Source organism: Muntiacus reevesi, chromosome 1 (assembly GCF_963930625.1).
Source record: "Muntiacus reevesi chromosome 1, mMunRee1.1, whole genome shotgun sequence".
Taxonomy (NCBI): domain Eukaryota; kingdom Metazoa; phylum Chordata; class Mammalia; order Artiodactyla; family Cervidae; genus Muntiacus; species Muntiacus reevesi.
The window spans coordinates 184,791,641-184,818,646 of record NC_089249.1 but is presented as its reverse complement, the minus strand read 5'-3'; the positions used below and the strand labels follow the sequence as shown (position 1 = coordinate 184,818,646).

The 27,006-nt window shown below is 48.2% G+C and overlaps 1 protein-coding gene across 12 annotated transcripts in view; it reads left to right on the top strand.

The window, feature by feature from the left end:
* The window catches only part of MYO9B (myosin IXB), a 108,937-nt gene that overhangs the window by 53,491 nt on the left and 28,440 nt on the right, over positions 1 to 27,006 (top strand). For 7 of the 12 annotated variants that reach the window (XM_065917484.1, XM_065917478.1, XM_065917480.1 and 4 more), the window contains exons 4-15: positions 4,386 to 4,448; positions 4,915 to 5,014; positions 5,280 to 5,380; positions 7,629 to 7,758; positions 13,124 to 13,213; positions 14,764 to 14,880; positions 15,430 to 15,564; positions 20,370 to 20,491; positions 22,846 to 22,987; positions 23,323 to 23,527; positions 24,802 to 24,883; positions 26,136 to 26,225. In XM_065917484.1, coding sequence (XP_065773556.1) covers positions 4,386 to 4,448; positions 4,915 to 5,014; positions 5,280 to 5,380; positions 7,629 to 7,758; positions 13,124 to 13,213; positions 14,764 to 14,880; positions 15,430 to 15,564; positions 20,370 to 20,491; positions 22,846 to 22,987; positions 23,323 to 23,527; positions 24,802 to 24,883; positions 26,136 to 26,225 — 1,377 coding nt within the window. The remainder of the gene's footprint in view (positions 1 to 4,385; positions 4,449 to 4,914; positions 5,015 to 5,279; positions 5,381 to 7,628; positions 7,759 to 13,123; positions 13,214 to 14,763; positions 14,881 to 15,429; positions 15,565 to 20,369; positions 20,492 to 22,845; positions 22,988 to 23,322; positions 23,528 to 24,801; positions 24,884 to 26,135; positions 26,226 to 27,006) is intronic. The other 5 variants (XM_065917482.1, XM_065917483.1, XM_065917487.1 and 2 more) reach the window with 3 other exon arrangements.

Here is a 27,006-nt window from a genome sequence, read left to right as displayed (position 1 = left end):
ATTTGCAAAGACTCCAGGTGATACTCTGAGCAGTAGAATAAGAATCCTTAAATGTTAGACGCAGGGAGATCTAAGCAACAGGCCCATGGAGGCCACAGGAAGGTTCATGTATTTTGGGAAGGGAGAGGTCCTCCAGGAGAATTGATTTCAAAGTATCTGGGTTCTTCTGTCCATCTAAATCTGACTGGGACTTGCCCACTGGTCCAGTGGTTTTAAGACTGTTCGCTTCCACTGCAGGGGGATGGGTCCAATCCCCAGTTAGGGAACTAAGATCCTACATGCCTCATGGTATGGTCAAAAAATAAACCTATAGCTAACTGATGATCATTTCAGTTGATGGTGCATGTTCAAAACAAGGACAGAAATGTTTTCTTCCCAAATCCTTCAGCCTCTGGCTTCTTTCCTGTTTCCCTGTGCCCAGGCTCTTAAGTGATGTAGGGAGAGAGACCCTCACTAAAGGCAACATCTCCTCTGGCCCCTCAGCCCCTCAGGGACCCTCAAGAGTGGGCAGTTCTCCCCATGGCCCCCGCCCCCCGTGGGCCGTCCAGTGGTCCCTTCCCAACTGCTGCTGGGCCCAGCTTGGTCTCTGCATGGGCAGAGCCACTCTCCTGCCCCCACTTGCCCCACAGGTCTCAGCCCTTTCTCCAGAAAGACCTTCACTCCTTATTCTATTCTATCCCACTCTTCTGTGCTTCGAGGCTTATGGGATCTTAATTCCCCAACCAGGGGTTGAACCCAGGCCACAGCAGTGAAATCACAGAGTCCTAACCAGTGGACTGCCAGGGACTTCCCCCTCACTCCTTATTTTAAATCTGGTTTTCTCCCATGGGTCCATATTGCATCTGCCACATTGCAGTGCCTCTGACTAGCAGGGGAAACCCATGGTATCTTACTAAGTAGAAGATGCAGAAACAAACTGTTTTTAGTTCTAGCGGTTCCCTTGGGAGCAGAGACACCAAGAGGCTGCCTCACGTTTTCCTGGGGCCCGCCCGGACTGGCTCTGAGGCCAGAAGCCAGAGCCTTTGCTGCCAGTGGGGGCGTCGATGCCCCTGTCCTCCCCGCAGATCACTCCTTCCTGTGCTCTCCATTTCATGTCCCATGGCTGCTGAAACAGAGTATCACAAACCAATCGGCACACAACAGTAAGGTTTATTCTCTCATGGTTCTGGAGGCCAGAAGTCCAAGATCAAGGTGTGGGAAGGGCCATGCTCCCTCCAGAGGCTCTAGGCGAGGATCCCTCCTGGCCTCTTCCAGCTTCCGGGGTCCCCAGGCTCCCTTGGCTTGTAGCCACATCACCCCAGTCTTTGCTTCAGTCTCCACGCGGTCTTCTCCCCTGAATTTCTCTATGATCTCCTCTTCTGTCTTCTGGGATACTTGTCCTTGGATTCAGGGCCCATCTGGACCATGGAGGAGGATCTCATCTCTAGGAAAAAAGGTGAGAGTGTTAGTCGCTCAGTTGTGTCCAATTCTTGCGACCCATGGACTGTAGTGTGCCTGGCTCTTCTGTCCATGGGATTTCCCAGTCAAGAACACCGGAGTGGGTTGCCATTTACTTCTCCAGAAGATCTTTCCCACCCAGGGATCAAACCCGGGTCTCCCACACTGCAGGCAGATTCTTTAGCGGCTGAGCCACCAAGGACGCCCCATCTCTAGATCTTTCACTTAATTTCATCTGCAAAGGTGTTTTTTCAGAATCACAGTCACACGTTCCAGGTGGACGTGTCTTCTGGGGGCCACCATTTGGCCCAGCACATCAGCAGGGCTGGCTCTCAGCTAACCAGCCAGTCTGCCCTGCCCTCCTTGTCTCTTGTCAGGCTCAGGGCAGCTGTGGTCCTGGGTCGCTGGATCTCATAGATCAGCTGCAGAGTCCTATCTATGGCCTCGGATTCAGGAAAGGAGGTCCTCCCTCAGCCCTTGACGGTGGCCTGCCCACGCTGGGTGGAAGGAGATGCACTTCCCGTCTAGGGAGTGGCTGCCACCAGCTCGCAGGGAGCAGGCCCAGACCCGGTTCTGCTTTTGGGCAGGTGACACTTTTCAGTGCCACTTTCCGACGAGGCCAAGGGTCAAGGACAGTCCACGCCTCCCCCCAGTTCCTCAACTTGCAGGGCCTCGTGTTCCTGTGGGCTCAAGGGCTCACTGCGGAGGGGATCCCTGGCCGTGTGCAAGATCACCCCTGTAGGGGCCCAGGCTTCCCCAGTAATCACCAAAGGCTGTGGCCCGTCAGATTACAGCTCGGTGCCCCTGAGGGGTCACTGTCCTTGCCCATGTGGCGAGAGAGCACAGAGAATTGGCCACAGATTGAGATGGAAACGTGAGTCTAGGACCAGAGGGAGCCTCCCTGCCCAGGAAAACAAAACTGCTGAGAACTACAAGTTACTGGTCAGAGGAAGGAGTGGAAGAAAATAGGAGTTTGAAAGAAGAGAGGCCACGTGCTTGCTGAGCCTTTGGAAACCTACCCGTGTGGCGTGTGTGCGCTTGCACAAGGCTGCCGTCCTGGGGATAGTCTAGAAGCATTCAGCAGGCCTGGGACCAGGGCCCTGATCCCGCACCTCAAACCCCAGCTCCCTCTTCTGTGTTACAGAATGGACTCAGATGAGGGTGACCTGCAGAGCTATATAGCTCACATACTTGGTGAGAGCAGATCCCATGAGAGTCAGGTCCCCACCAGGCCACCCCCGTCCTGTGGGGTCCTGGACAGCAAGTTAACACCTCATCCATCAGTGGGAGCCACGTTGCCCCTCCCGGAGGGCATTAAATCCAGTGTATTTAATCTCAGCAAAATGGTGCCTAGAACCTCGCAGTAGAGCCCCAAGAAATGTCTGATGTCTCTGTTAGCATTGAGGGTGCAGCTGGGTGAGTACCTCCTTCCTGCCCCAGGACCAACACAGCCTCAGGGACCCGGGCCCAGCCAGTGTCCGTCCAGTGATAAACCGATAAACAAAATGTATGTCTAGACATGTAGACTATTATGCCAGTTTGCTCAGTCGTATCTGAGTTTTTGCCACCCCATGGATAATCTACCAGCCTCCTCTGTCTGTGGGATTCTTCAGGCGAGAATACTGGAGTGGGTTGCCATTTCCTCCTCCAGGGAATCTTCCTCACCCAGGGATTGAACCCATGCCTCCTGCATTGGCAGGCAGATTCTTTACCACTGAGCTCCCTGGGAAGCCCTGTAGACTCTTACTTAGCCATAAAGAAGAATGAAAGTTCTGATACATGCTCCCAAGTGACTGAATCTCAGAACCATTGAGTTGAGTGAAAAAAGGCACATTCAGTATCCAGCTGACCCTTGAACAATGCAGAGGTTAGTCAGAAATCTGCAGATGACTTCGAGTCGGCCCTGTATATCCGAGGTTCCTCCAGTTCCACAGTTACAGTTCCTTCATATCTGTGGTTCCACATCCGTGGATTCAACCAACCGCAGATCATGTAGGACTATGGCATTTGCTATTGAGAAAAATATCCACCTATAAGTGGATCCACAGTTCAGACTTGTGTTATTCAAGAGTTAGCTATACATACTAAATGAGTGTTTTGGGTTTTTTTTTGTTTGTTTTAATTCTAGAAAATCCAAAGTAATCTTTAGCGGTGTTGGTGCATGGCTGCTGGGGGTGGTGGCAGGGAGGTGTGACGGAGGACCCAAGGAGTCTTCTCGGGGTCATGGGTGTGTTAGTTGTCTTGGTCACAGTGATGGACTCAGGGATTTACATGTGTGACAGCTCGTGCAGTCATACATGTTATATGTGTTTTGCATCAGCTATTCCTACTAAAGCTGGTTTTGAAAATTATATGGAGATTGTGGAAGGACCCAGTGAAAAATTCATCTGGGTGCATGCTTTTGAGTATGTATAGTTGATCATATATCAATCATCAGTAAAGATGTTTTAAGAAGAATAGAAAGTGAATCCATTGTCTTGTATATTGATTTTCAATTGGAGAAACACTTCATGGCTGGGGAGATGGTGGAAGCAGGGTTCAACCTTCCAGCCTTATTCGTGAGTACATGGGTCTTAATCATTTCAATTCCTGCCACCTGGGGGGCCGTCCCGAGTGATGCCAGGTTGGGCTTCCATACAACTGTCAGCCCACATCTGGTGTGTAGGGCAGAAGTGGCCAGCCCAGGTCCCTTATTTTTATAGATGGTAGTAGTAGGGTGAGGTGCATTTACGACAATAGTATTTACCTTAAGAATGAAATCGTATTTACGACATTTAGGTTGCTTGTTTACAACACTCAGCGCTATCACCCTTTTGTGCCTATGCTTACCTTGGGTCCAAGGTTGTTAATCCGCAGCTGGCTTTACCACAGTCATGAATCATTCTTGTTCTTCCGGGACACAACATTAACATGTAACACTTGGTTCTTCTTTTTCTGCTTGATGACAGAGCGGTTGTCGAAAAGTACCTGCTTGAAAAGTCTCGCCTGGTCTCTCAGGAGAAGGATGAGAGGTAGGGGGATATTTCCTTGATGATCCCTGATATGTGCCTTCTTCCCTATGAAGGAGAGAAGCAGATGTCCTGAGATGGGGAATATCTACGGGAGGCCCTGATGGATCTCCTGGGAGCGTGAGCTTTGCCACCTTCTGCTTCTTTCTATGCCTCCCTGGGGCTTTTCCCTGGAGTAGGTGTTCGGGTGTCTGCTGAAATATGGTCAGATTAGCAGCATCTCTGGTCCGCCAGTGAGTGAGAGATGCCCACCCCCTGAGGAATCTATTCACTGGAGAAGCTTGTGGTTTGATTTTTGCAATTTTTTTTTTTTAAATCATAAGAATCGACTTATTGTCTCCAGTTTGTACATAATTGAGGTGCTTTTTCCTCCCTGGCCTGGTCTCCAAAGCAATATTAGTAGTGGTTTGAAGAGTAGCTATCGCTCGGCCTCCAAAAACAACTTTTTTCTCCTAATTTTGACCTACAGGAACTACCACGTGTTTTATTATTTGTTACTTGGCGTCAGCGAGGAAGAGCGTCGGGAATTTCAGCTCAAGCAGCCTGAAGATTATTTCTACCTCAACCAGGTAAACAGCCTCGAGCCCCAACCACAAACGCGGCCTCTGTTCCCCACGGGCTGTTTACGCTCTGCCAGGGGGTCAGAGGCCGTCCGCCTTGGCCCTCTCCAGCCCCCAAACCAGCTCCAAGGAGGCCCAGAGCGGGGCGGCATAAAGGAGCCCATTCATTCCCTGCCTCCCCGGCCCTGTCCCATCGGTTCCAGCCAAAATCATCCTCACACACCACCCTCCCCAGCCCAGAAGTACCCAGAGCCCCGCCGACTTTGTTTTTCAGCATAACTTGAAGATCGAAGATGGAGAGGACCTGAAGCATGACTTTGAAAGACTCAAGCAGGCCATGGAGATGGTGGGCTTCCTTCCTGCCACCAAGAAGCAGTAAGTGGGTGGGCCCAGCCAGGCACCTCCCCCTGCCTGGAGTTACCAGTCACTCAGAGATCTGACCTCCCCCTAGTAGGAACCTCACTAAGGAGAGTAGCCCAAGGAGTGACAGAGGACTGTCATCATTAGCCCCTGGGAGATGCCAGTTAAAACCACAGGGTGGGACTTCCCTGGTGGTCCAGGGGCTGACTCTGCACGCTCCCATGGCAGGGGACCCCAGTTTGGTCCCTGGTTGGGGAACTAGATCCCACATGCTGCTACGAAGACCAAGTGCAGCCAACTAAATAAATACATATTTAAAAAAAAAAAAAAAAACAGGGCTTTTCAAAGGTCATTCATCATTTAAAAATTCTTTTTTTTTTTTTCGACCGCACCCTCGCAGCTCATGAGATCTTAGTTCCCAGACCAGAAATCGAACCTGGGCCCTCAGCAGTGAAAGCATGGAGTTTTAACCACTGGACCACCAGGGAATTCCTCTGTCATTTAAAAGTCTTAATTTCTTCATTAACAGACTAATTAACAGATTTTGTTAATTAGCAGAAAAGCTACACTATCTCAATAGAGGTAGGAAAAAAAATCTAATAAAAGAAAATTTACTCAGGTATATTTACCCAAAACAGAAAAAAAGCCACAAGGCTCTTGCCCAACAGTGTGGGTATGCTTCACATTACGGAGCCATACACTTGAAAACGGCCAAGAAAGTCAATTTTATATGATGTGTCTTAGACCACAATTAAAAATTATTTTAATTCTTCAAAACCACTCGGAGCATTCTCCACACCTTCCTGGGTGACCAGGACACCCAGAGGGGACGCCTCTCCCCGGCGTGCTGCCAGGAGGGCGCCATGAGGCCAACCCCTGTGGACAGCCGTTGGGCAGCTTTTACTGCAGATGCGTGTACACACCCAGACGCGTACATGCGCTTGGCCAGAGACACACGCAGGAATGCACAGAGCAGCCTCGTCTCTAACAGCCCCCAGCCCCGGGAAACCCTCCCAAATGCCTGCCAGCCAGCGGTTAAATAAATCAACACATTACAAGATATCCCTGCAGGAGTCGGCACACCTTCCGGGGATGGATAGCAAATGTTTTTCAGCTTCGTGGGCCACACAATCTCTGTGGCATGTTCTTTGCATTCTGTTTTCTTAACGACCCTTTAAAAGCATAAGAACCGTCCTCAGCTCAGGGGCTAATGCAGAAAAAGGCCCCAGTTGGCCAGGTACCAACCCTGCACAGCTGTGGTTCTCACTGGGGTCCTGATTGTGCTCCCAGGGGACAGTTGGCCTTGCCTGATGACGCTTTTGAGTGTCACACTGCAGGTGTGGTCGAGGGACCAGGTGGGTAGAAGCCAGGTACCAGCAGTGCCAAGGCTGAGAAGTGGCAGCGTTAAGAATAAAGACTGTGGGAACTTCCCTTGGTGTCCAGTGGTTAGGACTCCACTGCAAGGGATGCAGTTTCTGTCCCTGATCAGGGAAGTGACATCCCACATGCCATGCAGCTTGGCTAGAACAAAAGAAAAATACATAAGTAAATCTTTAAAAAAAAGAAAAAAAAAAAGAACAATGCTACATGCAGTAACACACATGACTCCCCCACCTTACACCTTTTCAATCACAGGCCCAATATAAGTACACGTGATTTCACCAAAGTCACATTCACAGATGGTGTTAGATGTCAGGACAGCAGTTTCTCTTTGGGAGCTAGGGAGGATCCAGGACCTGAAATGTTGTTCTGTTTTTTGGTCTGAGTGTCAGTCACAAGCATCTCTACAGTTTGTGACACTTCATCAAACTCAACACTTGGGGACGGAATTCCCTGGTGGTCCAGTGGTTAAGATTCCACACTTCAGATGCCTGGAGTGCAGGTTCGATCCCTGGTAGGGTGACTAAAATCCCATATGCCTCACAGCGTGGCTGAAAAAGAAACCAACAACTACACTTGGGGACCTGTGTGCTTTTTTTTTTTTTTTTTGATATGCATGTGATGCCTCCATAAGAAAATTGTTAAGCTCCCCCAACACCACTACCACCAAAAAAACAATAGAACTATATGCCTCCAAAGTCCTGTTTCACAGAGAGTCCCCAGCGGAGGAGTGGACATCTTTCGGATTTTGCGTGTTCTGGCTGGAATGGCTGGTTTTACAGACACAGCCCAGGTCGCTGGAAATTTGAGCCCAGTTCACTGGAGGCTTCTGGTGCCTCGAGACTGGGGAAGTGCTGCAACCTTGGCTCCTTCTCTCCCCCAGGATTTTTTCCATCCTCTCAGCCATCCTGTACCTAGGCAACATCACTTACAAGAAGAGAGCCACGGGCCGAGATGAAGGCTTGGAAGTTGGGCCCCCCGAGGCGCTGGACACACTGTCGCAGCTCCTGAAGGTACTGTCCCTTGTCCTCAGCCACAGTGGCCGCCCACCGAGACCCACACTTCCTGCCCTGGCTGAGCTCCTGTCAGCTGGGGCCTGTCTGCCTGCTTCCTCCCCCGCTGTCTCGGCCGTGTCCCTTCCTCATTTCTTTTCTTTTTTTGATGGAGCTATGATTGACATGCGACATGATTTTAGCTGCAGATAGACAGCATAAATGATTCAGTATCTGTATTATATGTTGCCAAATGGCCACCACAAGAAGTCTAGTTAATGCTTGTCACCCTCGGGGGCTATGGGATTGTTTTTCTCTTACGATGAGAACTTCTAAGATCTACTCTGTCAGCAGCTTTCATTTATGCAGTACGGTCACATTAGCCACTATCTCCATGCTGTGCACTGCATTCTCATGACATTTTATAACCGAAAGTTTGTGCCTTTGAACCCCCTTCACACATTTCACCCCTCCTCCATTCCTGGCAGTCACCAGTCTGTTCTCTGTATCTATGACTTTGGGAGGTTTGAGGGTTGTTATTTTCTTGTTGTTTTTTTTTTTAATTCCACATATAAGGGAGATCATACAATATGTCTTTGTCAGACATATCCCTTAACATAACACCCTCAAGGTCTATCCCCTCCTCATTTCCTTTTTTTTTAATTGAAATATAGTTGATTTACAATGTTGTGTTACTTTCAAGTGTACAATAAAATGATTCAGTTCTACATATATTCTTTTTTAGATTATTTTTCATTATAGGACATTGAATATAGTTCCCTGTGCTATATGCTATGCAGTTGATTATTTATAATAATGTATATACTTTAATACATTAAATACATGTTTTTAATGTATTAAAGTATATACATTATTATACATCTAATACATGTCTAGATCTGATAGACAGAGTGCCTGATGAACTATGGACAGAGGCTCATGACATTGTATAGGAGACAGGGATTAAGACCATCCCCATGGAAAAAAAATGCAAAAAAGCAAAATGGCTGTCTGAGGAGGCCTTACAAATAGCTGTGAAAAGAAGAGAAGTGAAAAAAGCAAAGGAGAAAAGAAAAGATATACCCATCTGAATGCAGAGTTCCAAAGAATAGCAAGGAGAGATAAGAAAGCCTTCCTCAGTGATCAGTGCAAAGAAGCAGAGGTAAACAGCAGAATGGGGAAAGACTCAAGAAAATTAGAGATACCAAGGGAACATTTCATGCAAAGATGGGCTCAATAAAACAAAAATGGTATGGACCTAACAGAAGCAGAAGATATTAAGAGGTGGCAAGAATACACAGAAGAACTGCACAAAAAAGATCTTCATGACGTAGATAATCAGGATGGTGTGGTCACTCACCTAGAGCCAGACATCCTGGAATGTGAAGTCAAGTGGGCCTTAGGAAGCATCACTACGAACAAAGCCAGTGGAGGTGATGGAATTCCAGTTGAGCTATTTCAAATCCTAAATGATGATGCTGTGAAAGTGCTGCACTCAATATGCCAGCAAATTTGGAAAACTCAGCAGTGGCCACAGGACTGGAAAAGGTCAGTTTTCATTCCAGTCCCAAAGAAAGGCAATCCCAAAGAGTGCTCAAACTACCGCACAATTGCACTCATCTCACATGCTAGTAAAGTAATGCTCAAAATTCTCCAAGCCAGGCTTCAGCAATATGTGAACCGTGAACTTCCAAATGATCAAGCTGGTTTTAGAAAAGGCAGAGGAACCAGAGATCAAATTGCCAACATCCGCTGGATCATCGAAAAAGCAAGAGAGTTCCAGAAAAACATCTATTTCTGCTTTATTGACTATGCCAAAGCCTTTGACTATGTAGATCACAATAAACTGTGGAAAGTTCTGAAAGAGATAGGCATACCAGACCATCTGACCTGTCTCTTGAGAAACCTATATGCAGGTCAGGAAGAAACAGTTAGAACTAGACATGGAACAACAGACTGGTTCCAAATAGGGAAAGGAGTACATCAAGGCTGTAGATTGTCACCCACCCTGCTTATTTAACTTCTATGCAGAGTACCTCATGAGAAACGCTGAGCTGGATGAAGCACAAGCTGGAATCAAGATTGCCAGGAGAAATATCAATAACCTCAGATATGCAGATGACACCACCCTTATGGCAGAAAGTGAAGAGGAACTAAAAAGTCTCTTGATGAAAGTGAAGGAGGAGAGTGAAAAAGTTGGCTTAAAGCTTAACATTCAGAAAACTAGGATCATGACATCTGGTCCCATCACTTCATGGGAAATAGATGGGGAAACAATGGGAACAGTGTCACACTTTATTTTTTGGGGCTCCAAAATCACTGCAGATGGTGACTGCAGCCATGAAATTAAAAGATGCTTACTTCTTGGAAGGAAAGTTATGACCAACCTGGATAGCATATTTAAAAGCAGAGACATTACTTTGCCAACAAAGGTCCATCTAGTCAAGGCTATGATTTTTCCAGTAGTCATGTATGGATGTGAGAGTTGGATGGTGAAGAAAGCTGAGCACCGAAGAATTGATCCTTCTGAACTGTGGTGTTGGAGAAGACTCTTGAGAGTCCCTTGGAGTGCAAGAAGATCCAACCGGTCCATCCTAAAGGAGATCAGTCCTGAATATTCATTGGACGGACTGATGTTGAAGCTGAAACTCCAATACTTTGGCCACCTGATGCGAAGAGTTGCCTCGTTGGAAAAGACCCTAATGCTGGGAAGGATTGGGGTCAGGAGGAGAAGGGGACAACAGAGGATAAGATGACTGGATGGCATCACCGACTCGATGGACATGGGTTTGGGTGGACTCCGGGAATTGCTGATGGACAGGGAGGCCTGGCGTGCTGCGGTTCATGGGGTCAAAGAGTTGGACACGAGTGAGCGACTGAACTGAACTGATATACTTTAATCCTAAGCTCCTAATTATGCCTCCCCTTACGCTTGCCCCCTTGGTAACTGTAAGTTTACTTTCTGTGTCTGTGGATCTGTTGTATCTCTGTTTTGTACATAAGTACATTTGTATCATTTTTTAAAGATTCTGCATATAAGCGATATCATACGGTATTTGTCTTTGTCTGACTTACTTCACTTAACATAATACCCTCAAGGACCATCCCTTCTTCATCTCCTTTTATTTTTTTTAATTGAAATATAGTCATTTTACAATGTTGTGTTGCTTTTAGGTGTAGAACAACATGATTCAGTTTTATATATATGCTTTTATAAGTTACTACGAGATATTGAGTATAGTTCCCTGTGCTATACACTATATAGCTGATTGTCTGTTTTATATATGTGTGTATACTTTAATCCCAAGCTCCTAATTTATCCTTCCCTCTACCCTTTCCCCTTTGATAACCATAAGTTTGCTTCCTATGTCTGTGATTCTATTTCTGTTTTGTAAATAAGTTCATTGGTATCGTTTTTTAAAGAGTCCACATATAAGCGATATAATGTGGTATTTGTCTTTATCTGTCTGACTTACTTCACTTAGTATGATCATCTCTAGGTCTCTCCTTATTGCTGCAAATGGCATTATTTCGTCCTTTTTACGGCAGAGTAGTATTCCATGAATATCCATACCACATTTCCTTCATCCGTTTTCATCTGTTGATGGACATTTAGGTTGTTCCGTGTCTTGGCTGTTGTAAATAGTGCCCCTGTGAACATTGGGGTGCAGGTATCTTTTTGCCCCATCTTCCTTCTGGGAAGGGCCAGCTCCATCTCAGCCTTTTGAACGGCCCATCGAAGTTTTTTATATATTTATATAACTGAATCAGTCTGCTGTATACCTGAAACTAACATAACGTTGTAAATCAATTACTATTTTTTTTTAAAAATCATCATTTGATCAGCAAGGTCATTTTGTAGTTGGACCATCCTCTTGTCTACTGGTCCTCAACCCCGGGAGCACTGGGCAATGTCTGGAGTCATTTGGAGGGGGTACCCGTGTCTTCTGGTGGGTACGGGATGCTATTTAACAGAATGCACAGGACCGCCCCCACAACAAAGAAGTAGCATTAGTCACTCAGTCCTGTCTGACTCTTCATGACCCCATGGACTGTAGGCCACCAGGCTCCTCTGTCCATGGGATTCTCCAGGCCAGAATACTGGAGTGGGTTGCGATTCCCTTCTCCAGGGGATCTTCCCAACCCAGGGATCAAACCTGGGTCTCCCTAGTTGCAGGCAGATTCTTTACCATCTGAGCCACTGGGGAAGCTGAAAGAAGGAGCCAGCCCCAAATGCATGTGATGCCGAAGCTATTTTCTGGACGTGTGTTCCATTTGTGGCTCTTTAAAATGCACCTGCATGCAGGAGCCCCAGCTCCTGTTGTGCTCAGGGGAATGAGTGAGTACATCTGCCACGAGATGGAGACAGTCCCCTGGCCCAACTCTTGACTGCCCATGGACAGGGCTTGGCAGTCAGGGAGGAGCAGTCTCCTCTCTTCGCCCTTGCACCCAGACCAGGAACCACGCCAGCAGCGACAGCTATAAACACAGGTGGCACCTGGGCCAGAGGGCTGCAGTGACACCCAGGCCTGTGTGACCACAGTCTAGGCCATCGAGCAAGCCTGTGGGTATGAACATTCTGAGGCACACCAGTGTCCCACACACTGTGGGTTGGCAGCCCTGAGGGTGGGCTCTGGGCCCACTTCCTGGCCCAGCTCCCGGGGGGTCCTTCTTCTGCCCTCCTCAGGCCTTGCCTCAGTGACACACGGATCTAGTCAACAAGCTCTCCAGCTTTTCTCTTCTCTGTTGTTTTTTTTTCTTTTTAAGTTTTTATTTATTGCATACAGTCGGCTTACAGTGTTGTGTTTCTGGTATAAAGTGATTCGTGTATGTGTGTATATGAATATATATCTGCATATGGGCTTCCCTGGGGGCTCAGCTGGTAAAGAATCCACCTACAATGCAGGAGACCCTGGTTCGATTCCTGGGTCAGGAAGATTCCCTGGAGAAGGAATAGGTTACCCACTCCAGTATTTTGGGGTTGCCCTGGTGGCTCAGACGGTAAAGGATCTGCCAGCAATGTGAGAGACCTAGGGTCGATCCCTGGGTCAGGAAGATCCCCTGGAGGAGGGCATGGCAACCCACTCCAGTATTCTTGCCTGGAGAGTCCCCATGGACAGAGGAGCCTGGTGGGCTACAGTCCATGGGGTCACAAAAGATTCAGACACGACTTAGTGAGTGAACAACGGCAGCAACAACATATGTGCATGTGTTCTGTTTTAAACTCTTTTCCATTATAGGTTCTTACAGGATATTAAATACAGTTCCCTGTGCTATACAGTAGGACCTCGTTGTTTATATATTTTATATAGATTAAATGTATCTGTTAATCCTAAACTTCTAATTTGTCCCTCCCCACCCCTCTTCCTCCTTAACCTTGAAACAGGTGAAGCGAGAAATCTTAGTGGAAGTTCTGACCAAAAGAAAAACAGTGACCTCCAACGACAAACTCATCCTTCCCTATAGTCTAAGCGAGGTGAGTGCTGCCCTGGGTTCTCATGGGGTGCGCAGGCCCAAAAATATGGGTGCTCAGGGTGGGGATAGGGAGAGCCTTCAGAAATAGCTGGCATGGGTGGTCATTTTCCTGCCCCTAATTTGACTTCCCTCATGGCTCGAATGGTAAAGAATCCACCTGCCAATCCAGGAGACACAGGAGGCGCTGGTTCAATCCCTGGGTCAGAAAGATCCCCTGGAGAAGGATATGGTAACCCACTCCAGTATTCTTGCCTGGGAAATTCCATGGACAGAGGAGCCTGTCGGGCTACAATCCTTGAGGTCGCAAAAGAGTCGGCCACAACTGAGCATTTAACAGCAGTTTGACAGAGGAGAACCTTGGAAACTCAAACCAGCCTGTACAGCTCAAGGGGCAGAGCTAGAGCCAAATGTGATGGTGTCTGTGTCGGGCTGTCTAGTGGGCACTCTGGTTCTTACCAGCAGAGGACGGCCACCTGCAGCTTGCAAGCCAAACCCAGCCCACTTCCTGCTTCTGTCAATAAAACTTTATTGGCACTTGACCACAACCATTCATGCACATGAGGATCTGCTGCAGTGGCAGAGCTGTCCCGCAAAGCTGATCATGTTGACTCACGGGCCCTTGCCCAAGAAAGCTTGCTGACCCCTGGGTTAGAGCGTGGCCTTTCCAGCCGTTGTGCAGGTCGCTGCATGTTGATAAGATGCCTCTCTAGCCTTTGCCCCAGTCTCAGTGTTTTTCTGTGGCATGTTTTTCTTTTTTTACACCTCTCAACTTGCAGGTTGGGGAGTATCAGGAAAGTACCTAGCCACGAGGGCATGGGGGGATTTTTAGCGCATGGGAGAAGCTGCTCAAGCATCTAAAATGGACACCTAGACAGTTGGAGCCCCTGTGGGCAAAGGTGCTCAGCCGTGGTACGTGACAGGTGCCACAGGCCACTAGAGCCCACACACAGCTGCTCCCCGGCGGCACTGAGCTGAGCCAGCGAGATAAAGGCCAGGGACAGGGCAGCATCCTACACAGCTCCATTTCCACAAAACCGGAGTAACTTGTTATCTAGATCTTGATAGCAGGCTGAGTAAGTCCTGTCGCAACTTAGATCTGAGAGCATACAGACAAGGAATTTCTTGTAGGTAAATTAGACCCCAATGAGCCTTTTTTAAAAATTGTAAAGATCAATCACTGCTTTTAGGCACACAGTGGCCTGGCCCATGGTGCTTCCAGAACTGCAGGGGTTGAACCCAGCCCAGCCTCCTGGTGTATTTCCCCACAGTGCCCTCCCTGAGCCCATGTGCCCATCCCAGCAGTCCCCAGTGTCCTGAGGAGCAGGCCGTCCCACGAGAAAGACTTGGCCAAACCACAGGCTGCCAGGTCAGGGCTTCATGCCCCGGTGTGCAAGGGCGTCTGCTGGCAGGACAGCGGGCAAAGTGAGAAGGGGAGGTATCAGAGGAGCTGAGTGGTGCAAGTCGCCACCTCAACCTCCCGGCGCACGCACCTCGGGGGCCCACCCGGCCAAGGTGTCACCCCCACCCCCGCCCCGCACTCTCTGCCCGCAGGCCATCACCGCCCGTGACTCCATGGCCAAGTCCCTCTACAGTGCGCTGTTCGACTGGATCGTGCTGCGGATCAACCACGCTCTCCTCAACAAGAAGGACATGGAGGAGTCTGTCTCGGTGAGGGCCACACCTCCCCGGCTGGCACCCTGTGACCCCGGCTGCAGTCGGTCAGGCATGAGGCCGGTTTCTCCCCTCAGCAGCCCCAGGGAGCCAACAGGATGCGGTTCTCAGGGCCCAGTGCAGAGAAAATAGGGGACTCTGGGACTTCCCTGGCAGCCCAGTGGTTAAGACTGTCTGCTTTCACTGCTGGGGGCATGGGTTCAATGCTGGTTGGGGAGCTAAGATCCTGCATGCCACACCGTGCAGCCCCAAACAGAAGTCAAAAACACAGGGCTTTTGGTTTAATATTACAGGTTGTATCTACTCAATGTTATGTGCCAGCCTGGATGGGAGGGGGGTTGAGGAGAGAAGGACAGAGGTGTATGTATGGCTGAGTCCCTTCACTGTTCACTTGAAACTATCACAACATTGTTAATTGGCTGTACCCCAATACAAAATAAAAACTTTCAAGTTTGAAAAAAAATAGGTTCTAAGACCCTTACCATCGGACAGATTGCTCCCAAAGAAGTGCCCACCAGTAATTACCATTCTCGCCATCTCCCCCAGTGCCTGTCTATCGGAGTCCTCGACATCTTTGGGTTTGAAGACTTTGAGAGGAACAGTTTTGAGCAGTTCTGCATCAACTATGCCAACGAGCAGCTCCAGTATTACTTCAACCAGCACATTTTCAAGCTAGAGCAGGTAAGGAAATACCGGCTTAATTCATTCATCCAGTCCTAGGAGGAAGGGAATGAGCCAGAACCGGGATCCCCATGGGGACCTGGTTTGTCATCAAACCTGCCCCAGAATTTTTCTCTGCCCAAAAGGGAGTCCGGGAACATTCCCACCAGCCCCGGATGAGGCAAAAGGCAGGGATATTTGTACTTTCTCTCTGCTCAGATGTGAAAGTTGATTCAACGGGAGACAAGTTGAGTTCCCTTATAAGGATTTGCTTTAGTCAACAATGAAGATATCCCATGTTACAGGTGTTTTCACTTCAAAATAACCAGCCTTCTTTACCCAAGTATTGTCTTTCCCATGATGGATTCTGATGAGGAAAGAAAACCAATGGGTTTACACAGGTATATATGTAAAGGTGCAAGTGTTAGTCCTCCAGTCATGTCTGATTCTTTGGGACCCCATGGACTGTAGCCCACCAGGCTCTTCTGTCCATAGAACTCTCCAGGCAAGAATTCTAGAGTGGGTTGCCATTCCCTTTTCCAGGGGATCTTCCCAAACCCAGGTCTCCTGCATTTGCAAGCAGATTATTTACTACCTGAGCTGCCAAAGAAGCCCCTATATTTAGCAAATATTTAGCTAATTTTACTATTATGTCTTTTAGCTGAAACTCATTTCTCACTTGAAATGTGGCTGGTCCAAACTGAGTTGAGTAGGAAGAGCAAAAGACATAGCGGATTGCAAAGACATAGCGTAGGGGGAGACAGGCATTTGGGGGACTTCCCTGGCAGTCCAGTGGTTAAGACTGCACACTTCCTGGGCAGCCCTGGGGGGAGGGGGGTTTGGGGAAGAATGGATGTATACATGTATATGCGTGGCTGAGACGCTCTGCTATGCACCTGAAACTGTCACAACATTGTTAATCCACTGTAGTCCAATAAGATAGTTGTTTGATTTTTTTAATGAATGAAGATAATTTACATAATCATTAAAAAAAAATAAGACTGCACACTTCCTCTGCACGGAGTTCAGTCACTTACTCATGTCCAACTCTTTGTGACCCCGTGGACTGCAGCACGCCAGGCCTCCCTGTCCATCACCAACTGCTGAAGCTTGCTCAAACTCATGTCCATTGAGTCCATGATACCATCCAATCATCTCATCCTCTGTCATCCCCTTCTATTCCTGTCTTCAGTCTTTCCCAGCATCAGGGTCTTTTACAGTGAGTCAGTTCTTCCCATCAGGTGGCCAAAGTATTGGAGTTTCAGCTTCAGCATCAGTCCTTCCAATGAATATTCAGGACTGATTTCCTTTAGGATTGACTGGTTGGATCTCCTTGCAGTCCAAGGGACTCTCAAGAGTCTTCTCCAACAGCACAGTTCAGAAGCATCAATTCTTTGGCCCTCAGCTTTCTTTATGGTCCAACTCTTATATCCATACATGACTACTGGAAAAACCATAGCTTTGACTAGATGGACCTTTGTTGGCAAAGTAGTGTTTCTGCTTTTTAATATGCTGTGTAGGTTGATAATAGCTTTTCTTCCAAGAAGCAAGCATCTTTTAATTTCATGGCTACAATCACCATCTGCAGTAAATTGGGAGCCCCAAAAAATAGTCTGTCACTGTTTTCATTGTTTCCCCATATATTTGCCTTGAAGTGATGGGACTGGATCCCGAGATCTTAGTCTTCTGAATGTTGAGTTTTAAGCCAGCTTTTTCACTCTCCTCTTTCACTTTCATCAAGAGGCTCTTCAATGCTTCTTCAATTTCTGCCATAAGGGGGTGGCGTCATCTGCGTATCTGAGGTTATTGGTATTTCTTCCGGCAATCTTGATTCCAGCTTGTGCTTCATCCATCCTGGCTTTTTGCATGATACCCTCTTGCATATACATTAAATAAGCAGGGTGACAATATACAGCCTTGACATACTCCTTTCCCTGTTTAGAATCAGTCTGTTGTTCCATGTCCAGTTCTAACTGTTGCTTCTTGACCTGCCTATAGATTTCTCAGGAGGCAGGTAAGGTGGTCTGGTAGTCCCATCTCTTTAAGAATTTTCCACGGCTTGTTGTGATCCACACAGTCAAAGGCTTTGTCGTAGTCAAAAAAACAAAGCTAGATGTTTTTTATGGAACTCTTGCTTTTTGATGATCCAACAGATGTTGGCAATTTGATCTCTGGCTCCTCTGCCTTTTCTAAATCCAACCTGAACATCTGGAAGTTCACAGTTCACATACTGTTGAAGCCTGGTTAGAGAATTTTGAGCATTAGTTTGCTAGTGTCCCTGGTGGCTCAGAGGGTAAAGCGTCTGTCTGCAATGCAGGAGACCTGGGTTTGATCCTTGGGTGGGAAAGATCTCCTGGAGAAGGAAATGGCAACCCACTCCAATACTCTTGCCTGGAAAATCCCATGGACGGAGAAGCCTGGTAGGCAATAGTCCATGGGGTCACAAAGAGTCGGACACGGCTGAGTGACTTCACTTCACTTTGCTAGTGTGTGAGATGTGTGCAATTGTGTGGTAGTTTGAACAGTTTTTGGCATTGTCTTTCTTTGGAATTGAAATGAAAACACCTTTTCCAGCCCTGTGGCCACTGCAGAGTATTCCAAATTTGCTGGCATATTGAGTGTATCACTTTAGCAGCAGCATCTTTTAGGATTTGAAATAGCTCAACTAGAATTTCATCACCTCCACTAGCTTTGTTTGTAGTGGTGCTTCCCAAGGCCCACTTGACTTTGCATTCCGGGATATCTGGTTGTAGGTGAGTGATCACACCATCGTGGTTATCTGGGTCATGAAGATCTTTTTGTATAGTTCTTCTGTGTATTCTTGCCACCTCTTCTTAATATCTTCTGCTTCTGTTAGATCCATACCATTTCTGTCCTTTATTGTGCCCATCTTTGCATGAAATGTTCCCTTGGTATCTCTAATTTTGTTGAAGAAATCTCTAGTCTTTCCCATCCTATTGTTTTTCCTCTATTTCTTTGCATTGATCTCTGAGGAAGGCTTTATCTTTCTGTGCTATTCTTTGGAATTCTGCATTCAAATGGGTGTATCTTTCCTTTTCCCCTTTGCCTTTCGCTTCTCTTCTTTTCTCAGCTATTTGTAAGGCCTCCTCAGGCAACCATTTTACCTTTTTGAATTTCTTTTTCTCAGGGATGGTCTTGATCACTGCCTCCTGTACAATGTCGCGAACCTCCCTCCATAGTTCTTCAGGCACTCTATCAGATCTAATCCCTTGAATCTATTTGTCACTTCCACTGTAAGGGATTTGATTTAGGTCATACCTGAATGGTCTCGTGATTTTCCCTACTTTCTTCAATTTAAGTCTTCATCTTGCAATAAGGAGTTCATGATCTGAGCCACAGTCAGCTCCACTGTAGGGAGCACGAGTTCTATCCCTGGTCCAGAAACTAAGATCCTGCATGCCTTGATGCATGGCCAGAAAGTAAAATTGAAAGAAAAGTCATTTTTGTCTCATTGGTACGAGGCCGTGTTTGTAATTTTTTATGTCAGTTAAATCACATGTCATGATGTTGACATACATCATACACCTTGGGTGTACTGGGTTCAATTAACTGTATTGTTTAAGTTAACTTCACCTGCTTTCTTTTCACATTTTTAAACATGGCTGTTAGAAAGTTCAAAGTGACATGAGTCTCTCACACATATGATTGTCGGGACATTGTAGTTCAAGAGCAGGGGCTGCCCAAAATTACTGGCACATGGCCACACCCCTTTGTCTCCTTTCTTGCCACAAGAGCAAAGCTGAGTCATCATGCAGACACCATCTAACTCATAAAGCCTAATTTATTTACCATCTGGCTCTTTACAAAGAAAGTTTGCTGACCCCTGGGTGATTTTAAGTGTGATTTTTAAGCACTCCGGTGTGATGCAGTAAGTCCCCTACATCATGAACGAGTTCTGTTCTGATAGTACGTTCATAAGTCCAACAAAGTTAGCCTAGGCACCAAACTGGGTTTTCCAGGTGGTGCTGTGGTAAAGACTCTTCCTGCCAGTGCAGGAGAGATGCAAGTTCGATCCCTGGGTTGGGATGATCCCCTGGAGGAGGAAATGGCAACCCACTCCAGTTTTCTTGCCTAGAAAATCCCATAGACAAAGGAGCCTGGTGGGGACTATAGTCCATCGGGTCACCAAGAATCAGATAGAACTGAGTGACTGAGCGCACACACACGCCCAGTTAACACATAAACCTGTACTGTTACAGGTTTAGAATAATTTTCACACCAATAATACATAAAAAAACAAATGCAAAAAAGGAAGAAAATATCTTTAATCTTACAGTACTTGGAAAAGTACAGTAGTACAGTACAGCAGCTGGCATACAGGGCTGGCATGAAGTGAATAGGCAAGACTGACTGGAGGAGGGAGGGGAGGTGGGAGGTGATAGAACTGAAGATTGTCAGCAACAGAAGACAAGAGGGCGAGCTGCACAACCACTTACAGAGGGTGCGTGCACATGGCAATGTACACCAGACACGCCAACTCACTTACTTAATTGGACATGTGAGCACACATTCACATCTTTGAAAGTTCACCACTTGAAGGTTCGTATGTAGAGGACTTCCTGAAGATGTTTGAGAATGTGCGTTCCTGTTCCCTGTTGCTAACTGTTTATTTATCAAATAATTTTATGTATTTATTGATGTATTTCTATTGATATATTAATATGCATCCTATGTTATTTGCACGTTTATATATAAATATGTATGTGCATACATAAATAAAACGTTTTTACATAGGATGTATGCTGTGTAGATGTTACTGTGTCCATGAAATGATGAACTTAACAGACACCCCTTGAACCCTGCAGGAGGAGTACCAGAGCGAAGGGATCTCATGGCACAACATCGACTACACAGACAACGTCGGCTGCATCCACCTGATCAGCAAGAAGCCCACCGGCCTCTTCTATCTGCTGGACGAAGAGAGCAAGTGAGTGTCCATGGGCCCGATGCATCCAGTTCTGCAGCCCCGGGGCCTTACTCCAGTCCATTGCATCCCAGAACTTCCAAGTTGCTCAGAGTCATGTGGCTGCAAATCCTGACCCCACATTTGCAATTCACCAGAGAAATATTAACACTCGAAGTAGCTGTGAACTCAGGAACACACCCTCGCCCTCCCAGGAGTCCTTGGGAAAGACTTGTGGGACCTGAATCTAGAAGCTGGGCACAGGCTTGGTGCAGCCTTGCAAAGGGCAGGGAGTGGAATCAGGGCCCCGGATATGAGATTCTCCACCAAGCCTGTCAGCCTTCGTCCACAAGACATGATGAAGGCTGGAGAGGGTATTTTTAAGGTGCTTTATGCTTGGTCACTCAGCCAGAGTTCCTGAAATCGCAGGACAGCCTATAACAGCAGAAATTTATTCTCCCACAGTTCTGGAGACTAGAAGCGCAAAATCAGCCTTGATGGGCCAAAACCAAGGTGTGGGAGGGCCACCCTCCCTCCAAGGAGGAGACTTCTTCGCATCTTCCACCTTCCAGGTGTTCTTGGCTTGTGGCCAAGAGTCTCTGCCTCTGTAGTCACATCATCTTCTGTCCTTCTGCCTCATCTCTTCTAATAAAGACTCCAGTCTACTAGATCAGTCAGTACCCACTCTAATGACCTCATCTTTTTAGGGGAGAGTGGGGACCGCGTCATACAGCTTGTGAGATCTTAGTTGCCACAACCATGGATTGCACAGGAGCCCTCAGTTGTGAAAGTACCGAGCCCTAACCACTGGATTGCCAGTAAAGCCCCCCTAAAGAGCTCATCTTGACTTGACACCATCTAAGGCCACAGTCGCAGGGTCAGTGTGTCAGGGCGTAGACATGCTTCGAGGGTTTGGGTTTCTTTTGACTGTGTCGGGTCCTAGTTGCAGCACGTGAGATCTTTGTCGCATCCTGTGGGGTCTTTTGTTGAGGTGCGCAGACCCTCTAGTTGTGGCTTCAGGACTCAGTAGTTGCAGCACGTAGGCTTAGTTGTTCCCCGGCTCATGGGATCTTTGTTCCCTGTCCAGGGATGGAACCTGCATCTCCTGCATTGCAAGGCGAATTCTTATCCACTGGAAGGTTTTTTTTATCAGCAACTTTTATCAGGCCCCTCGTTTGCTGCCAAAGTCCCCTCAGGCCTGGGGTGGATCGGGCTCACCACCTGCCTCAAACCGAGTCCCATCCAGGACAGACACATCCATTCTCGGTCAGAATCCAGAGAGAAAACCGGCTCAGTTAAGGGAAGGAGCAGGGCACTTGGAAGGGTTAATTGTCCCTCCCACCAAACTCCCCAGAGCCAAATCTGGGAAAGGCATTCAAGGCAGGGCCAGGCTGAGTCTGATCGGATTTGTCTTTGTTTAAAATCTTGCTATTTTAGGGGACCTCTCTAGCAGTCCAGTGGTTAAGACTCTTTGCTTCCAATGCAGGGGGCACAGGTTCGATCCCTGATTGGGGAGCTAAGACCCTACCTGCTTTGGGACACAACCAAATAATAAATAAAAATGGATGCAAAGAAAAAAAGTCCATGGTGAGCAAAAAAAAAAAAGAAAAATCAAGATTTAGAAAAATAAAGTTTTATTGTTTTAGTTCATCATGATTTTAGGGGGGCTTGGGGGGCTTCAAATTGGATTTTCTAAAATAGTGTGTAAAAATGTTATTTATTTCCACAACCGAGTGAATGGGTCTCTTGCTCTCCACACCCTGACCCTGGCAATGATGTGCCTCATAGCTACAGGGTCTCCCCCTCCCACCCTCTGTCAAGCCATGAAACCTGGGCATCAGGGGTTCGGAGGCATACCTTGCTGCCCGTGTTTGCAGTGAGGCAGAGCTCAGGCTGGATGCCAAAGCCAGCTGCGGCATTTCCTTCCTGGGAGGCTGAAATAGCCAGATACAGCGGCTCCCTTAGTCAGGCCTCGATCACCTCCCTGTTTCATCTGTCTCCCAGCCCCTGCCTCTAACAGGGGGGCATGGGCAAGACCCACTGCAAGACACAGCACCCAGGTACAGATGCACCTGAGACCAGCAGTCACCCCTGTCCTGGGATTATTCCAGGAACTGCCCATGATGGGCCCCAGTCACGATCTTGCCTGGACCAGACATTTACATGGACCACCAGGGCTGGGTCACTGGGCTGCTCTGCCTGTTTCAACTTTGCTTCCCAGCTCTGAGGGCATCACTTTGCCCTCAGCCTCGTGCCCAGGCCACCGCAGCCCGAGCACCCGCCCGCCTCCTCCACGGAGGGCCTGCGACCTGCCCATAGCACAGAGCAGGTGAGCGGCTGCAGTCCCTGCAGTTAAAGGTCTCCTGTGCTCTCCCCAGCTTTCCGCACGCCACGAGCCAGACTCTGCTGGCCAAGTTCAAACAGCAGCACGAGGACAACAGATACTTCGTCGGCACCCCGGTCATGGAGCCGGCCTTCATCATCCAGCACTTCGCAGGGAAGGTGAAATATCAGATCAAGGTAGGCAGCTGTCTGTCACCACTGTCAACCAGGTTGCGCTCCACTTGGGGAATGGGAAGGGGACCCCTGGCTGCCCTGGAGGTCCGTTCCCTCAGGCGCTCACTCCCTCCCTCCTCTTTACTGCTTTTGCTGGGCGAGGTTCCAGGGCGCTCAGACCCAGTGTCAAACCCCTGGCTTTGCTTTTGAGGGCCCCATGGGCAGGAACCCCCTCTCTGTCGTGGAGATGGGCCCCGCTCCCCACCCAGTGTGGTCCCTTCCCGAGCTGACCCCAGGGCCTCAGCCGACACTAGCAAGGGACCACCTACCACCCTTCTTACCCATCCTCCCCATGCCAGGACTTCCGAGAGAAGAACATGGACTACATGCGGCCAGACATCGTGGCCCTCCTGCGGGGCAGTGACAGCTCCTACGTCCGGGAGCTCATCGGCATGGACCCCGTGGCCGTGTTCCGCTGGGCGGTGCTCCGGGCCGCCATCCAGGCCATGGCCGTGCTCCGGGAGGCTGGGCGCCTGCGGGCCGAGAGAGCTGAAAAGGCTGCCGGTAGGAGACTCCTGTGTCACTGTCGAGAAAGGGGTGCTCAGAGTCCACTGCAAAGTGTAAAATTTCATCACATTTAGCACATTCCTGAGTTGTGCAACTTCTGTCTTGTTCCCTAAACTTTTCTTTTTCTTTCGCACTAGTGATAAAGAACCTGCCTGCCAGTAGAGGAGATGTAAGCTATACGGGTAGGGTAGATCCCCCTGGAGAAGGGCGTGGCAACCCACTCCAGTATTCTTGCCTGAAGAATTCCTTGGACAGAGGAGCCTGGCGGGCTACAGTCCTTGGGGTCGCAGAGAGTCAGCCACACTGAAACAACTTAGCACGCAATAGTTTATTACAAGATACTGACTGTAGTTCCCAGTGCTACACAGGAGGGCTTTATGGTTACCTTCACATGTAATAGTTTGCATCTGCTAATCCCAAACTCCTGATTTATCCCTCTCCTCATCCTTTCCCCTCAGTAACCATGGGTTTGTTTTCTTTGTCTGTGAGTCTGTTTAGTACAGAAGTTCGTTTGTGTTATTTTTTCTGATGCCGCATGTAAGTGATATCGTATAAAATTTGTCTTTGTCTGACTTAACTGCATTTAGTATGATCGTCTTTAGGTCCACCCCTGTAGCTGCAAACAGCATTGTTGCATTCTTTTTTATGGCTGAGTCATATTTCATTGTATATCTATACCACGTCTTCCCTATCCATTCATCTGTCAATAGATATTTAGGTTGCTTTCATGTCTTGGCTATCATAAATTAGCTCCCAAGCCTTTTGATCATGCAAAACAGAAGGTTTGTAGCGGGATATCTAATTTAAGCTGCTCATCCTCACAAGGCAAGAAGGGGTGTTCCTGTTTTTCTGTGAGAACAGCCTGACAAAGGATCACTCAGCTCCAGATACCAGCCCCAGGGTTCTGTTTTAGGAATGGTGGGGTGTTGATTAAAGGAGGATTGAAAGATTAAAGCCACTACATTGAGACAGTACTGTTTGGGCCAGACAGGGTGGGCAGAGTGGCCTGGCCATGGGGGCGGGCAGCATATGCAAAGGTCCTAGGGCATCTGTTTTAGGAAATAGATGGTGCTGTTTGGGGAGGAAATGGAACATTTCATGGTTCCCTGCTGTGCCCAGATTTGAGTGTCAGCGCCCCCCCCCCCAACCCGGCCCCCTCCGTTTTTTCAAATTGGGTTCAAGTCAGAATCACAGGCTCCGTGGAAAAGTTAAGAAGCCCTTCAGCTCCAAGCAACCCTCTCCTCCAAACTTCATGTGCTCTGTCTCCCCAGCAGGTCTGGACAGCTCTGGTGCCCAAGGTCACCTGGGAGAACTACATAGAGGAGCCAGCACCCCGTCAGAAAAACTCTACCGGTGAGCGAGATCTTGATCTGTCCCAGCCAAAGCCTGTAGGCAGCGGCATTGTTTAAAACGGCGCCAGAAACCCGACACCCTGAACCCAGGTCAGAGTTGACCTGAATAAGGAACCCAGCAGCCGCTTGAATCAGAAACACCCAGAAGCAACGGCATCTGGTGGCCGCATTTCTGCACACAGAGAGGCCAACCTCGTGCCTCATCTGTTTTGGGGGATGTGGGCGTCTCAGTTCACAAAGGCTCGTTTTCAGGGCCGGTTGTGACCGTTGGCGGGCGGGGCTGAGAGGCTGCTGCTCTCTGAGAGCAGCAAGCTTGATTTAAGAGCACTTCCTCCCTCAGCCTGACCAGGGCGTCCCAAACACCGATCTGCTAACTTACTTTACTCAGTCAGAAACACAGATGCGTTGTTGCCGCTCAGATGACACGGGGGTGTTCTGTGGCCACTTAGTGACGGTCAGTGTTCCTCCAGATAACCCTGTTGGTACTGAGTGTAAAAGTGAGCAGGCTTGTGCTTCTAGGAAGGCAGGCTATAAAAGGTCATGCTCGATAGCCATCTGAGGCCAGGACAAAGCCAGGGGAGGGACCCTTCAGGCAGCCTGCGAGAGCCCAGCCAGGCAGGCTACACTGAGACGGGACTCTGGGCCAGACAAGGCAAGCAGTGTGTGCTGACCTGGGGGGACAGCTGGTGTGAAGGCCCTGGGGCAGCGGAGTCCCCAAGCTCTTTCTTGAGACTCCCAAAGGAGTGAGCCCCTAAATTTTGAAACTTGAAAAAGTCGTTTTGTTTTTTGAGCACTTTGTAAGAAAACCCCCCTCAAGAGGTCCATGAAAGCTTACATGTGGAGTTAGAGATAGCTCCTAGGTAAGTGGTCGTGTGCCATTTGTCTGAAGGCAGTGTGTCATTTTCCTCCTTTCCTCCTTTTGATTTTTTTCCCCTAATTGAAGGATAATTGCTTTACAGTGTTGTGTTGGTTTCTGCCAAACATCAAGAGGAATCAGCCATAGGTATACTTGTGTCCCCTCCCTCTTGATAAAGAGATATGTTGTCTTTTTTATTCTTTTTTTTTTAAAAAAAGATGCATTTTTAAATCAGCTTTTTCACCCCAAAGAAGGCAAGAGAGGAAAAAAAAAAGAAAAACACTGCCCCCTATTTCAGAGTGGCCCCTGACCCCCTCGGTCTCCCCAAGGCCTGGCCCTGGGGCTGCAGGTCCCACCCGCAAAAGCACATTTAGTTTATACAGATTCTCCCTTTCAGCTGCTCAATGCTAGATTTCTCATTTGACGGCTCTGAGGAGTTCGATATTAACGCTTTTGAAGACATCATTGCTTTCTATGAAAGCAAGAAGTAAGTAGAAGCAAGGGCCTTGGAACCCGAGACCAGGGAGGCACGCCCCAAGGAGCCATCATCCCAAGGCGCTCAGCGCAGCGTTCAGAGCCAGAAGAGAGGGGATCAGTGAGCCAGGGGGCGCTCTCGCCAGATTTGGCCTGATCAGGGGGGTGTGGGCTGAAGCTAGGGGCTTCACCGTCATCATAGGGAGCTGACTGCTGCGCTGACCGCTCAGGGTGGAGAGGTGACGTGTGACCTCTCTGTTGTCTTTGCTCGGTGCCTCCCTGGAGGGTGAGGGAGCAGAGGTAAGTGCGGCCATCTGGCCCTGGGCATGGTGCATGGAACACAGACAAGGGGCTGCCGATCGGGGTCTTCCCAGGTCAACTGCTCAGAGCTTAAACATGTATTCAGGTAACTGCAATGAAGAAGTGTTTTTTTAATCTTTTTATTTACTTAACCATACCAGTTCTTAGTTGCAACATGTGGGATCTAGTTCCTTGACCAGGGATCAAACCTGGACCCCTTGCATTGGGAGCATGGAGTCTTAGTCCCTGGACCACCAGAGAAGTCCCTTGGAATGAGGAAATTTTTTTTAAAAAGGGAGACAAACCCCCAGATCATCGTGCAGTCATCACTCCCTCATTTCTAGACATTCTGCCCTAGACATTTGCTGTCAAGAAATTGTTCGCGAATGTCCATTTTCAAGGCATTCGATTTTTGTCCCTAAGCCATTGTCATTCTCACACCTAAAACGTCTGCTCAACCCTGAACCCACGGTGACTGAACAGAACACAGTTAA